This window comes from Hydra viridissima, unplaced genomic scaffold (assembly GCF_058129835.1).
Source record: "Hydra viridissima isolate aposymbiotic clone 2 unplaced genomic scaffold, HvirCarnegie_v1 scaffold_8, whole genome shotgun sequence".
Taxonomy (NCBI): Eukaryota; Metazoa; Cnidaria; class Hydrozoa; order Anthoathecata; family Hydridae; genus Hydra; species Hydra viridissima.
The window spans coordinates 4,084,694-4,099,680 of NW_028324307.1; the positions used below are offsets into that span (position 1 = coordinate 4,084,694).

The 14,987-nt window shown below is 35.9% G+C and overlaps 2 protein-coding genes across 2 annotated transcripts; one reads left to right on the plus strand and one right to left on the minus strand.

Annotated features, from left to right (window-relative positions):
• Nucleotides 1-295: 295 nt before the first annotated feature.
• Nucleotides 296-1,327, minus strand: LOC145188272 (uncharacterized). The gene has a single exon (XM_080064856.2). The coding sequence runs from the start codon at nt 1,325-1,327 to the stop codon at nt 296-298; it is 1,032 nt and encodes a 343-aa protein (XP_079920982.2).
• A 10,965-nt stretch (nt 1,328-12,292) lies between these two features.
• On the plus strand, nt 12,293-14,646 carry LOC149884624 (uncharacterized). Its single transcript, XM_090096587.1, has one exon. It carries the CDS (start codon nt 13,864-13,866, stop codon nt 14,644-14,646), a length of 783 nt encoding a protein of 260 aa, XP_089952713.1. The 5' UTR covers nt 12,293-13,863.
• The last annotated feature ends 341 nt before the right edge of the window (nt 14,647-14,987 follow it).

A 14,987-nucleotide genomic window follows, 5' to 3' on the forward strand; every position in this document is an offset into this window, starting at 1 on the left:
TAGAAAAAACGGGAAAAACTGTATCATTTTATTCTTCTTTTAACAGATTTAATCCATTTTGGATTAATGAAAATCTAAAGATTTTTAACCTTTTCTCGGTCTACCCACTGATCGCTCTTCCTTCACGTCTTTAATCCATTCGTTTTTATCAATCAAGTTGTTTTCAACCGCAAGCATCATGAGCGACATTTTATTGTTTGACGTTTTAGAAATTCCGTTTTCTTTCAGTAATTTTTTCAAATCCTTTTTCGTATATCTCATTTTTTTATTAAAAAAATATTATTTTGAATGACACCTAATAAACAATATTCATTCTGCTTCCATCTGATTTAAGTCTAAGCAATTTATCGGAAATGAGGACGGCAAAGGATTGAGTGTTTGCAGGAACGTTTGCATTGAATGTAGCTTTTATTTGCACATCTATCACTGAAGTTTTCAACCTCTCAGCCTGCTTGCTTACATCGAAAACAAAAAGAGGACAAATGTATCTATGATTTAAGGCAGACAAATTGGGTTGAGCTATAATTTCGTTTGTTCCATAAAGTCTATTGTCAAACTTAGAGGCGTCTCTATAAGCTCTTGAGTATTTGTTGTTATTAAAGTCTAAATTGTAATCAACAGCGGGATACCTTTCACTGTTTAAGGTGATATACATGTTTTTCAAGTCGCAGTGATCAAAGACTGAAGGATTTAATTCTTGACTTCCAGATTTATTGGTTTGGAATCCAACAATGACATACCTCGGTCTTTCACTAGCAGATCTTGCGCTTAGCCTCCAACTAAAGTTGTTTGATACAGGAACAGCGATGGTATCGCATTGTCTAGATCTGAACGAAAATGGAACATCTACTTTTGATTCAATGATTTTGTAAAGATTGTTACTACTCGCTACAGAGGGTGTGACATGAGGCATAAACGAAGACAATTTAGTCAAATCCACTTTTCCTGCAGCTGTTGCAGCTGTTCTAAAAATAGCATCACTATCACCCTTTCTCACAAGAGCAAGTGTATGCTTAAATCCATAGAGCACTTTATCGTAATCATCGCAAAATCCAAAAATGTGTTTTAAAGGAATGCAGAACGAAAACGTTCCTTTTTCTTCACTTTTTGTAATGATGTACTCTTGTCTTTGCTTAAATCCAGTGTTGTTAACAAGATCTGCTAAAGCTGTTGTATCCCTTTGCCACAGCTGATTCATTCCTTCAGACACTTGGAACTCTACTGGATATTTGAGGTATCCAATCATGGTGGTAGCTTGTCCAGGTTCGTAAATGGTTTCTACCTCTTGATTCGACAACTGATAAGAAATCTGACTGAACATATGCATGATACCGTTGTTAGCAAGAGCAACGACGTCTGTATCAGCGTAGGATGTTCCATCTGCTTTTAAAAGTCTTCCTTCAACCAAAAGGTACGCCTCAGATGGAAGCGTGAACAAATCTTGCTGCTCAATATTGATTCTTATTTCTCCATCCACGTTTAGATTCTTATTCACTGGTTCGTATTCATGAAACTCGAATCTCTCAATTTCTTCATCAACAATAATCTCTTCTGTAAAATTTAAAACATCGGAATTTGCCATTTTTATACGTCAAAGAAAAAAAAATTTTAGATTCTTTGAATCCTCATGCAATCAAAAGCCCATTTCCCTTTTTTAGATCCTTTGGATCATGGAACTTTGCTTTTGAAAGTTTTACCAGGTCTTGTATTCTAATCGCATTGTTCTTCGACAATCCTGATCCAAACATGGAATATTCATCTATAACTGGTGCTGCTCTGTTAACAATGCTTGAAATAATTTCTTTGCTTTTAAGGCTGAGATCATTCTTTGCAGCTTCATGTGGCTTAGATCCTTCGGATCCATGGAAATTCGAAGAATTTTTAGGATTTCCAGTCTTGGCATACAATTTCTCAATGGTCTTTTTACCTTTATCAATAGCCACATCTCTAGCAGTGGAAATGGCTGTAGAAGCTAGCTCTTTTCCTGCAGATTTAGTAGCCATGATTGCTTCTCTCCCCAGTTCGGTTTTTGCAATTTTATTAGCCAAAGTAGATGCTGCTCTTGAAGCGCTTGAAGATGCTGCTCTTCTCAAGAAATTCTTAAGCGTGTCAATTATACCACTTCCACCCACAATATGCTTCTTAACATATCTATTTCTATAAACGATCATTTTTATTTCCATAGATTTTTTTTTATTTCATACCGATATACGCGATCATAGCCTTGTACTCGTCTTTATTAATCCTATTCTGTCTCAACAGCTCATCGCAAATGGAAACAGCCACATTTCTTGACTCTTTATTTCCAGCATGCCATGCAGCGATACTCAAGTTGAGCTTTTCCACAAGAGCATTTGGATCGCTCGGAAGTATAATCACACCATGACCTTTTTTTACCATTTTTATTTATCATGAATTTTTCCCAAATAGGCTTTATAATTTGTCGGTATTTTTCGCTTCTGGAAGCTTTTGGCTTTTTTGGATTTACATCAGATTCCATTGCTTGAGTGTTAATAAGTATATCTTCATAATTTTTAAGGTCGTCATCAGTGTACTTGGTTTTATCAGGCTTGGATCTTGAGATCAGCTCCCAAAGTCCTATTGTTCCATTATACTTTTCTCCACAAATAATGACGTCGTTTTCATCGATGGTTACTTCTTCTTTACCGATATGCAATTTTCCACCTTCTGCATGAATTCCAAAAACTCTATCGCATAATTCTTTTTTCGATGCATATTTAGCCATGTAGTAACTCGCAATACCTCCTAAATTCATTCTTTTAATTGACGACGGCTCGCTTTCTGGATAAGTCAAAGCCATCGGAGTGTTTTCAACCTCTCTGTATGCGATGCTCTTTAGTTCGTTTTGCATCTTTTCATTGCTTTCAATCAGAGGCTTGTAAAGCTTGCTCAAATCAGTCTGAAGATTAGCATCATAAATATTTTCATTCAAACTGTCTTGATAGATTCTTTTTCTTCTTTCAACAAGTTCTTTCACAATTTCATCCCTCTTGTTAGGATCTAGTATTTTAAAAAAGGACATTTTTTAAAACACAAGAAAAAAACTTAAACGTTAACTCATCTGTGTTTTTTAAATTAGTTTTTCTTTGATCTTTTTTGGATCCATGGAAAAATCTAATTTTTCTTAGATTCGCTTGCGAATCCGTGGAAATCTACGATTTCTTAAACATATTATTAAACGCTTTTATCGCATCTTCTCTTCCTTTTTGGATCAACGACTCTTTGGTTATCTCGTCAATGTTGATTTTTGTTTTAGTTCTTATTTCTTTCATCAGACTCTTAAACTTTTGAAGCTCATCTAAAATCAATTCATACTCTGAATCGCTCACAACGTTGTCTACTAAAGCCTTTGAAATGTGGCTGTTGATGGTGTTCAATTTTGACTCTGCCAACACTTTGATCTTTTCATGCTTCTCCGCTTTTAATCCTAGTTTTTTATTGACTTGTCCTCCTACAATGGATAAAAAGCCCATTCCAATAGCTACACCTTCACATGCAATCGCAATAGGAGCAGCAGCGATGGTTGTTAAAGTTCCAATTCCAACAACTCCAAGTGCAACACCACCTGCTTGCAACGTAGTGTCTACAAAAGAAATGATTCTGGAAGCGCGATGATACTTTTTGCTCATATGCACTCTCTTTTTCCTCTCGTTGTCCATCTCTTTCTGAATATCGCTTATTTTCTGAAGCCTATAAACATGTCCTCCTTCATCTGCAGGAGCTGTTGGAAGAACTGGATAAAGTTTAGATTCATGCGCTTTAGCGTTAGATTTAGCATCGTTATTGTATTCCATTTTATATTAAACGAAAAAAAAAAATTTTTTTTTCACTCATTAATGAAATTGACAAAGCATAAACTTTCTCCTTTTTTAATAATAACATCTGACTTGCTGATATTGTAAATTTCCATGATCACATTATCCACCGACTCTGATAGTATGATGCTGTGACTGTAATAATCTAGTTTTGATTTTAGGCTTTCCCTCAAGTTCACTAAAGCTAATCCGCTTTTAAGCTTTATTCCAAACATAAAAGTTATTTTCTGATGACTCAGTTTATTTAATGTGATGTCTTTTTGAGCAAATATTTCATATCTCGTTCCTACTTTTGAGGGAGCATGCTTCAAATACTTGTCGCAAAAAAGATATGATTTATTAGACGCCTTTCGATCATTATTAAAATATTTTTTATACACATGATTCTCCATTTTTATTATTGCAAAAAAAATAATTTTAATACACCATTTTATTCCATCTTGAATTTTCAATTCTTCAAAAAGAATTAAAAATCTGTTTAAGCAGCAGAAGCACACACTCTATATTTATCCTTATGAAAACCTTTACGCAATGCTTTAATCTTTAATCTATTTCTTTTCTCTTCCTTCTCCTCATCAATGTATTCTACGCTTTCATCTTCCTCCTCCTCATCAATGTATTCTACGCTTTCATCTTCCTCGTCATCTTCGTCTTCAGGATTCAAGTATTGTGGTCGACCTAGAGTAAATACAGCAACATCGTCGTCGTCATCTTCTTCTTCAGGGTTCAAGTATTGCGGTTCTTCTGTATTAATCATTGACATTTTTATAGCAATAGAAATTTATTTAAGTCATTTTCAATTTTTTTATTTCATCTGTACATTAGATCACTTGTGAAATTTTTAGATCCTTCAGATCTTTTAAGCATAATAATAGACTTGTCCTAGAAGAAGGTAAAAGCTTCCAGATTGACCGACTTGAGCATCACCAGAGTTGAGCGTGACAACGAGTCTTCTACCAGCTGCGACAGTAGGCATAGAATCTGCTTCTCCGAAATTTCTGTAAAAAGAAATGGTAGATGTGGATCCGATGGATGAAGTGGATTGATACAACAGTCCAGTCGATTTGTTGTTGAATGAAGTCACATTTGATCCGTTCCATGAGGATAAGTAAAAATCTTCCAGTCCTGAAGAGGAAAAGAAGCATGTACTGTCACCGTCATATCCTGGAAAATACGTGTAATTGTTGGTGGTGTACGGTGTCCAAGGAGTGAGAACAGTGCCGTTACCTGGAGGTAAATTCCCATCGTACATTCTAACTCTAGATTCCCACCAGTTTCCAGAGGCACCAATGATGTGCATCCTGATGTATTTCAACGACACACCATTTCCTTTTCCGTTGGTGTTCATCAAAACGTATTCGCTGCCGTAAGTGGTATTCAAATATCGAAACGTTATGCAGTACAGCTTGAAAAGAGGGATGGTTGCAGGAATGGAGGCAAGTGTGGAAATGAACGGTTGAATCCAATGCGTGATGGCAGTAGCATTTCTGTTGACGAGTTGAATGGAGACGTCGTTTCTGAAAGGCATGTCCAACGTGAAATATCCTCCCAAGGAAGTGTCGTTAAACATGTTGCATCCCTGCAAAGAATTGGTGTAAAAAGCTCCTCCTAAAGGAGAGAAAAGCAAATCAGTAGCAAGTCCTGTTTGATCCACTCCAATTCCTTCCGTTGTTTCTACATAATTCCCCACATTGATTTCTCCGTCAGTGAAGATTCGAATAAAAACTTGGCCTGGAATATTCGTATCAGAGGAGCTGTATAAAGCCAGCCACAATCTTCTCAGCACTCCGGATTTTCCAGAAAACGCAAACACTGGTGAAGTGGTTAACGCTGCCACTGTCTGAGACTTTAATCCTAAACTGGTAAAACTGGATCCTGGAACGACACTGGTCAAACTCGATTTTTGCAACAACAAGTCCACGTAATTTTTTGTCGCTCCATCCTGTGCGTTGGTTGGATCAAGCACGTTGATCAATTTGTGCGAATTCAAATCCAAATCTGCAGTGCCCACTGTCGTTCCACCCGAAGCATGCGTGTCTACGTAATTTTTTGTAGCTGCATCCGAAGCTGATGTAGGTTCAGCTAAATTAGTTAATATGTGCGACGTCATGTTGATATCGGTGTATGAAATAGCGTTGTAGGAGACTTTGGTGTCTACATACCCTTTTGTTGCTGCGTCTTTTAAATTGGTAGGATCGCTCACATTAATCAACTTGTGAGAGTTCATGTCGATGATTCCAGTGATGGTGCTGGATCCGTCTGTTTTAACACACTGACTCGAGCTGACGTCGACGTAATTTTTGGTGGCAGCGTCATGAAGATTAGTCGGCTCATTCAAATTAATGGCTTTGTGAAAATTTAAATCCAAGTCTGCAGTGCCCACCGTTCCTCCTCCTGACGAATGCGTATCTACATAATTTTTCGTAGCTGCATCGTGTGCGTTGGTGGGTTCACCCAAATTGATGATTTTATGAGAGTTGTAATCTAAATCTGCAGTGATGGTGCTGTTTCCATCTGTTCTGACATAGAGATCACCTGTTATAGCTGTTGCTGAATAAGGATCATAAAAATACCTCCCTAATTCTGTTCTTCCAAATTTGTCAATCATTTTTTAATGAGGGGAAAAATTTTTTCACCAAAGTGTGTTAACAACGCTTTGAAAGTCATCCCCTTCCTGAAATTTTTTCAAGACGTAAAGGCACAAATGGCCGCAATAAGACGTATCGCCAAACTGAACTCTTTCACTGTTATAATAAACCGGGCTTTTTAAATAATCGACAAGTTCGACAAGAGGTGGCTGAGCATAAGAATCAAAACTATACTTTTTGTCTCCGTCTTTATACCAGCATACCCAATGAAATCCATCTGTGCTTGAATCTCCCGTATTCACAATTCCACATTCTTTTTTTCTTAGCTTTTTTGGTAACTCATCCCTCACAAAAACACCTCTAAAGTTTTTAATTTTAAGCTTTTTCACAGCATCTATTAATTGAAAGTTGGTCAGAGGCTTGTTCGGTAGTACAATTCCTTCAACGTTGATCATTTTAAAATTTAGAAAAATTTTAAAAATTCGAAGAATTTCTTGGATCTAAAAAATCTTACATTTCATCCTGTTCTATTTCATCTTCTTTCACCTCTAAATTCAAGTCTTCACACATCATGAGGCTATGAGGTAAAGATGCATTTTTTACGATGACGGCTTCGGACAGTTTAACTTGAATAGACACAATCGAAGGACCAATATACACCCCATCAATTCTAAGTCCTCCAATAGCATAACATCGTTGATTGATAAAATCATGCCCAGAAGATCTGACCAAATTTTTATTACTACGTTCCCCTTTAATTCCATTTTTTATATCAAGATTTGTTTTCTTTCTATAAAATGTAGTTGTCATGAATAATTCGTCTTTCTCATTTTTCTTTATAAACGTCTTTGCATAAAAGACTGGCGCTGCTTCAGGATGCTCAGCTTTATATTTTAAAATACTCAATTCGTTTGAATTAATTTGCTTTTTTCTTCCTCCCTTTTTAAGTTTGGCTGACAATTTATCCACTTCGCCTCTAATAAACAAAGTAATTTTTTCCATTGTAGCAATAAACTTTTCTTCTTGTTCAGTTTTACCCTTTTTAGCATCAAAGCAAACGAATGGCATGGAATAGCCAGTCAATTTTATCAGGTCTAAACCTTGAAATTAACTCCCAAAGTCCTCTTGTTCCATTATACTTTTCTCCGCCAATAATGATATCGTCTTCATCAATGGTTACTTCTTCTTTACCAATATACATTTTTCCATCTTTTGCGTGAATTCCAAACACTCTATCGCCTAATTCTTTTTTCGATGCATATCTCATCAAGTAGAAACTTGCAATACCTCCGAAATTCATTCTTTTTATTGATGGCGTCTCGCTTTCAGGATAGGTTAAAGCTAGTGGAGTGTTTTCAACCTCTTTGTATGCGATGCTCTTTAGTTCGTTTTGCATCTTTTCATTGCTTTCAATCAGAGGCTTGTAAAGCTTGCTCAAGTCAGTCTGAAGATTAGCATCATAAATATTTTCATTCAAACTATCTTGATAGATTCTTTTTCTTCTTTCAACAAATTCTCTCACCATTTCATCCCTCTTGTTAGGGTCTAGTATTTTAAAAAAGGACATTTTTTAAAACACAAGAAAAAACTTAAACGCATACTTATCTGTGTTTTTTAAATTAATTTTACTTAGATTCTTTGAATCCGTGGAAATCTACGATTTCTTAAACATATTATTGAACGCTTTTATCGCGTCTTCTCTTCCTTTTTGGATCAACGACTCTTTGGTTATCTCGTCAATGTTGATTTTTGTTTTAGTTCTTATTTCTTTCATCAAGCTCTTAAACTTTTGAAGCTCGTCTAAAATCAATTCATACTCTGAATCGCTCACAACGTTGTCTACTAAAGCCTTTGAAATGTGACTGTTGATGGTGTTCAATTTCGACTCTGCCAACACTTTAATCTTTTCATGCTTCTCCGCTTTCAATGCTAGTTTTTTGTTTACTTGGCCTCCTACAATGGATAAAAAGCCCATTCCAATAGCCACACCTTCACATGCAATCGCAACAGGGGCAGCAGCGATGGTGCTCAAAGTCCCAATTCCAACAACACCAAGTGCAACACCACCTGCTTGCAACGTAGTGTCTACAAAAGAAATGATTCTGAAAGCGCGATGGTACTTTTTGCTCATATGCACTCTCTTTTTCCTCTCGTTGTCCATCTCTTTCTGAATCTCGCTTATTTTCTGAAGACGGTAATTGTGTCCTTCATCTGCAGGAGCTGTTGGAAGAACTGGATAAAGTTTAGATTTAGCATCGTTATTGTATTCCATTTTTTATTAAACGAAAAAAAATATTTTTTTCAATCATTAATGAAATTGACAAAGCATAAACTTTCTCCTTTTTTAATAATAACATCTGACTTGCTGTTATTGTGAATTTCCATGATCACATTATCCACCGACTCTGATAGTATGATGTTGTGGTTGAAATAATCCAGTTTTGATTTCAGGCTTTCCCTCAAATTCACTATAGCTAATCCGCTTTTAAGTTTTATTCCAAACATAAAAATTATTTTCTGATGGCTCAGTGTATTTAGTGTGATGTCTTTTTGAGCAAATATTTCATATCTAGCTCCTACTTTTGAGGGAGGATGCTTCAAATACTTGTCGAAAAAAAAGAAATGATTTATTAATCGCCTTTCGATCATAATGAAAAAATTTTATATATACATTATTCTCCATTTTTATTATTACAAAAAAAATTATTTTTTTAATACATCATTTTATTCCGTACATGTATAGAATAAAATGATTATTGTCTACGTCCATTAAATATTACTGCTGGACCTCTTTCAATTATTTCATATCGTTTTTGTTTTCTAAGAGTTAATTTTTCTTCTGATGTAATTTCAACTACAGATGGTCTCCTTAGAATAAGTTTAACTTTAATTTTTCCACCAGGTTCAGTGGGTTCTGTTATAATTATTTCAGACGGAGGTCTTTCAATTCTTCGTCGTCGTTCAATAATATCATGTTCTTGGTTTCTTTCTCTCTCATCGCGTATTCTGTTTGCTCTCGTTTCATAATTTTCTCCTCGGATATGACTAATTATTAAATTTCGTCGCTCGTCCCTCGTTAATTCATAGTAATATTCAGGAAAACCATCTTCAGGATCAATAATATCTTCAGGATCAATAAGATCTTCTACATCACTCATCCTCATCATTTTTATTATACTAAGAAATTTATTTAAGTCATTTTCAATTTTTTTTTTCATCTGTACATTATACATAATAATAGACTTGTCTGAAAAGAAGGTAAAAGCTTTCAGATTGACCGACTTGAATTTTCAATTCTTCAAAAAGAATTAAAAATCTGTTTAAGCAGCAGAAGCACACACTCTATATTTATCATTATGAAGACCTTCACACAATGCTTCAATCTTTAATCTATTTCTTTTCTCCTCTTCATTAATGTATTCTACGCTTTCATCATCTTCGCTTTCATCATCTTCGCTTTCATCATCTTCGCTTTCATCATCTTCGCTTTCATCATCTTCGCTTTCATCATCTTCGCTTTCATAACGATTATTTCTATAATAACTATATCTATACTCATTTAAATCTTCATACATTTCAAGTATATCAGCAGTTAATTCACCTATTCTTTGTAATTCTAGCACATCTTTTTCAAGACTATCCAGATCTTCACAAGTTACGTTTTCATCCATAGCATTCATTCGCTCTATTATCGCACGCTGTCTGTAATTCATTTTTATAACAAGAAAAATTTATTTAAGTCATTTTCAAAAATTTTTTTCATCTGTAGAATTTCAATTGTGAAATTTTAGATCCTTCAGATCCATGTAAATTCTTCGAATTTTTAAGCGTAATAATAGACTTGTCCGAGAAGAAGGTAAAAGCTTCCAGATTGACCGACTTGTGCATCACCAGAGTTGAGTGTGACGACGAGTATTCTACCAGCTGCGACACTGGGCATGGAGTCAGCTTCTCCGAAATTTCTGTAAAAAGAAATGGTGGTGGTGGAACCGATGGATGAAGTGGATTGATACAAAAGTCCAGTCGATTTGTTGTTGAAGGAAGTCACATTTGACCCGTTCCACGACGACAAGTAAAAATCTTCCAGTCCAGAGGATGAAAAGAAGCATGTGCTGTCACCGTCATATCCAGGAAAGTAGGTGTAATTGTTGGTGTTGTACGGTGTCCAAGGAGTGGGTACAGTTCCGTTACCTGGAGGTGAATTTCCATCGTACATTCTGACTCTAGATTCCCACCAGTTTCCAGAGGCTCCGATGATGTGCATCCTGATGTATTTCAACGAGACGCCATTTCCTTTTCCGTTGGTGTTCATCAAAACGTATTCGCTGCCATAAGTGGTGTTTAAATATCGAAACGTTCTGCAGTACAGCTTGTAAAGAGGGATGGAAGCAGGAATAGAAGCAAGTGTGGAAATGAACGGTTGAATCCAATACGTGATGGCTGTGGCATTTCTGTTTACGAGTTGAATGGATATGTCGTTTCTGAAAGGCATGTCCAACGTGAAATATCCTCCCAAGGAAGTGGTGTTAAACATGTTGCAACCTTGCAAAGAATTGGTGTAAAAGGATCCACCCAAAGGTGAAAAAAGCAAATCAGTGGCGAGACCTGTTTGATCCACTCCAATTCCGTCAGTCACTTCTACATAATTCCCTACATTGATCTCTCCGTCAGTAAAGATTCGAATGAAAACTTGGCCAGGAATATTCGTGCCAGAGGTGCTGTATAAAGCCAGCCACAATCTTCTCAGCACACCAGATTTTCCGGAAAACGCAAACACAGGAGAAGTCGTTAACGCTGCTACCGTCTGAGACTTTAATCCTAAACTGGTAAAGCTAGAGCTTGGAACGACACTGGTCAAACTCGACTTTTGCAACAACAAGTCCACATAATTTTTTGTCGCTCTATCTTGTGCGTTGGTTGGATCGAGCACATTGATTAATTTGTGCGAATTCAAATCCAAATCTGCAGTTCCCACAGTCGTTCCTGAAGCATACGTATCGACGTAATTTTTAGTAGCTGAATCTGAGGCTGATGTAGGTTCAGCTAAATTAGTTAGTTTATGAGCTGTCATGTTAATGTCTACGTATGAAATAGTGTTGTAAGAGACTTTGGTGTCTACATACCCTTTTGTCGCTGCGTCTTTTAAATTGGTAGGATCGCTCACATTAATCAACTTGTGAGAGTTCATGTCGATGATTCCCGTGATTGTGCTGGATCCGTCTGTTTTAACACACAGGCTCGAGCTGACGTCTACGTAATTCTTTGTGGCGGCGTCGTGAAGATTGGTCGGCTCGTTCAAATTGATCGCTTTATGAAAATTTAAATCCAAATCTGTAGTTACCACTACAGAACCACCTGACGCATGTGTGTCCACGTAATTTTTTGTAGCAGCATCGTGTGCGTTGGTGGGTTCACCCAAATTGATGATTTTATGAGAGTTGTAATCTAAATCTGCAGTGATGGTACTATTTCCATCTGTTCTTACATAGAGATCACCTGTTATGGTTGTTGATGAAGAAGGATCACAAAAATACCTTCCCAATTCAGTTCTTCCAAATTTGTCAATCATTTTATATAGACACGACTTTTTTTTTACCACAAGGTGTTGATAACTTCTTGAAAGTCATCCCCTTCCTGTAATTTTTTCAAGACGTAAAGACACAAGTGACCGCAATAAGATGTATCACCAAACTGTACTCTCTCGCTGTTGTAAAAGACTGGGCTTTTTAAATAATCAACCAGTTCAACAAGAGGAGGCTGAGCATAAGAGTCAAAACTATACTTTTTATCCCCGTCTTTATACCAGCACACCCAATGAAATCCATCTGTGCTAGAATCTCCCGTGTTGACAATACCACATTCTTTTTTTCTTGTTTTTTCCGTTAATTCATCCCTCACAAAAACACCTCTAAAGTTTTTAATTTTGAGCTTTTTCACAGCATCTATTAATTGAAAGTTGGTTAGAGGTTTGTTCGGTAGTACAATTCCTTCAACGTTGATCATTTTTTTAAAATTCAGAAAAATTTTAAAAAATTCACAAGTGATTTACATTTCATCATCCTGTTCTATTTCATCTTCTTTTACCTCTAAATTCAAGTCTTCACACATCATGATGCTATTAGAAAAAGTTGCATTTTTTACGATGACGGCTTCGACCAGTTTAACTTGAATAGACACAATCGAAGGACCAATATACACCCCCTCAATTCTAAGTCCTCCAATAGCATAACATCTTTGATTGAGAAAATCATGTCCAGAAGATCTGACCAAATTTCTATTATGACGTTCCCCTTTGCCTCCATTTTGTATATCAAAATCTGTTTTCTTTCTATGAAATACAGAAGTAATTAACACTTCGTCTTTCTCATTTTTAGTAAACGTCTTTGCATAAAAGACTGGCGCTGATTCAGGATGCTCAGCTTTATATTTTAAAATAGTCAATTCGTTAGAGTTAATTTGCTTTTTTCTTCCTCCCTTTTTAAGTTTGGCTGACAATTTATCTACTTCACCTCTAATAAACAAAGTAATCTTTTCCATTGTGCTAATGAACTTTTCTTCTTGTTCCGTCTTTCCCTTTTTAGCATCAAAGCAAACGAAGGACATGGAATATCCATTTAATTTTTGTGTTGCTGGATCTTTATTCTCGCATACACCATACGAAAATAATATAGGTGATCGTAATACAAGAGGACCATCTCCAGTTGGATAAGAATATTTTACTGGCACTTTTTGATATACGACTGGTTTGGTTGTCGCGTAAATTTCTCCAACTGATAATTTGCTCTCATCAAAACTTTCAATTGTAATAAAATTCATTTCTTTTCTATATACAAGATTTTTATTTAACTCAAAATCAAAAATTTTTTTCACTGTATTATTTTTTAGATTTTTGGAAATTCTTTTTAACACCTAATCCGAATTTAGCTTTGGCTTTGATGATGGGTTCGATGATTTTTCGCTCGCTTATTTCTCTCTGAGTGGGATTTTGTATAGAATCCATTTCTTCAAGCATCATTTGATCTGCTAAATTTCTGTTTTTCTTGTCGTTAAAATACTTGTAAGCTAAATCGTGGTGATATGCAGCATTGTCCACTCTGTCTACCGGTTTGCTCCACTCTTGATACATGTCTGTGGAAGTGAGCCTTTTGTCTAAATTGGTACCAGGTCCCGCAAAGTTCATACCTGGAACGTGCATTTCTCCTGGAAACTTTGCCCATGGAAGTTTTATTTTTTTTGAAAAATTGTTGATCGATTCCACCAAGTCTCCTCCATTGACCGCATGCGCAGAAACAAATTTGCATTTAGTCGTTCCGCAGATGACGCAAGTTCCTTTAAGCATATTTCTATTGCTTTTGCTTATAGCATGGTGTAAGTTGTTTGTTTCTGTTATTCTTTTACATTTAACGCAATACATTTTTTTATATTCAACATAATAAAAAATGGAAGTGATTGATTTGTCATGGAATGTAAATAAAAGCAAAAGGAAAAACAACAAGCTTTTGCCTAGAAGTATACGTGGAATCATTATTGGAAAATCAGGTTGTGGTAAAACGACGCTGCTGCTCAATTTACTTTTAAGACCTGGATGGCTAGACTATAATCATTTGCAAGTGTTTGGAAAATCTCTTTTTCAGCCTGAATATAAAATATTAAAAAACTCGTTCGAGAAGAAATTACCGAAAGAGGTTATTCTTGATTTGTTTAACATTCAAAGCAAAATTGAACAATTAAACGTGAGTCCTGAATGTGTTATTGATGAAATTTCAAAAAAATGGAATAAAACAGAGGATATGGAATGTCAATTTTTTGAAACAGCAGACGATGTGCCAGAACCAGAAGATCTTGATTCATCCAAAAACAATTTAATGATCTTTGATGATTTGCAATTGACTAAACAAAACAAGTGCGAAAAATACTACATCCGAGGAAGACATTCTAACGTCGACTGCTTTTACCTCGCTCAAAACTATTTTATGCTGCCTAGACAAACCATCCGAGAAAACGCTAATTTCATTTGCTTGTTTCCTCAAGACTCGAAAAACATTAACCACATTTACCAAGATCATGTTTCAAGCGATATGAAAATAGAAGAGTTTAAAAAGTTTTGTAAATATTGCTGGTCTCAACCTCACGGATTTGCCGTCATTGACTTGTCCTCAAAAAAGGATTGTGGAAAATATCGAAGCGGATTTGACAATTTTTATTTTCCCAACTCTATATAAAAAGATGAGCGGATTTTATCTCCTTGCAAAAACAAAAAAAGAAACTCCAACCGTAAGAAACAGCGTCATCCAAACCGAGTTTGATAACCCCATCGAATTCGAACCTAATAAAAAGTATGAAATGGCTCTTGTTGGCTTTGACTCTGTTCACAGTTACACCAACATCAATTCTACAAATAATGTTTTCAGATACAGTCCCAACGCTGGTTCAAAAAGCTACACCATTCTCATCGAAGAAGGAGCGTATGAAATTAGCGAGATTAATGATTATCTTCAGAATGAAATGAAAAAACAAGTTGGAAACTTGTAGAGAGCAGATGGTGTTGTTATCGGTGCAAACC

What these genes read in the sequence shown, in the direction of transcription:
- LOC145188272 (XM_080064856.2), bottom strand. Translation starts at nt 1,327, where the DNA reads ATGCATATGTTCAGTCAGATTTCTTATCAGTTGTCGAATCAAGAGGTA.
- LOC149884624 (XM_090096587.1), top strand. Translation starts at nt 13,864, where the DNA reads ATGGAAGTGATTGATTTGTCATGGAATGTAAATAAAAGCAAAAGGAAA.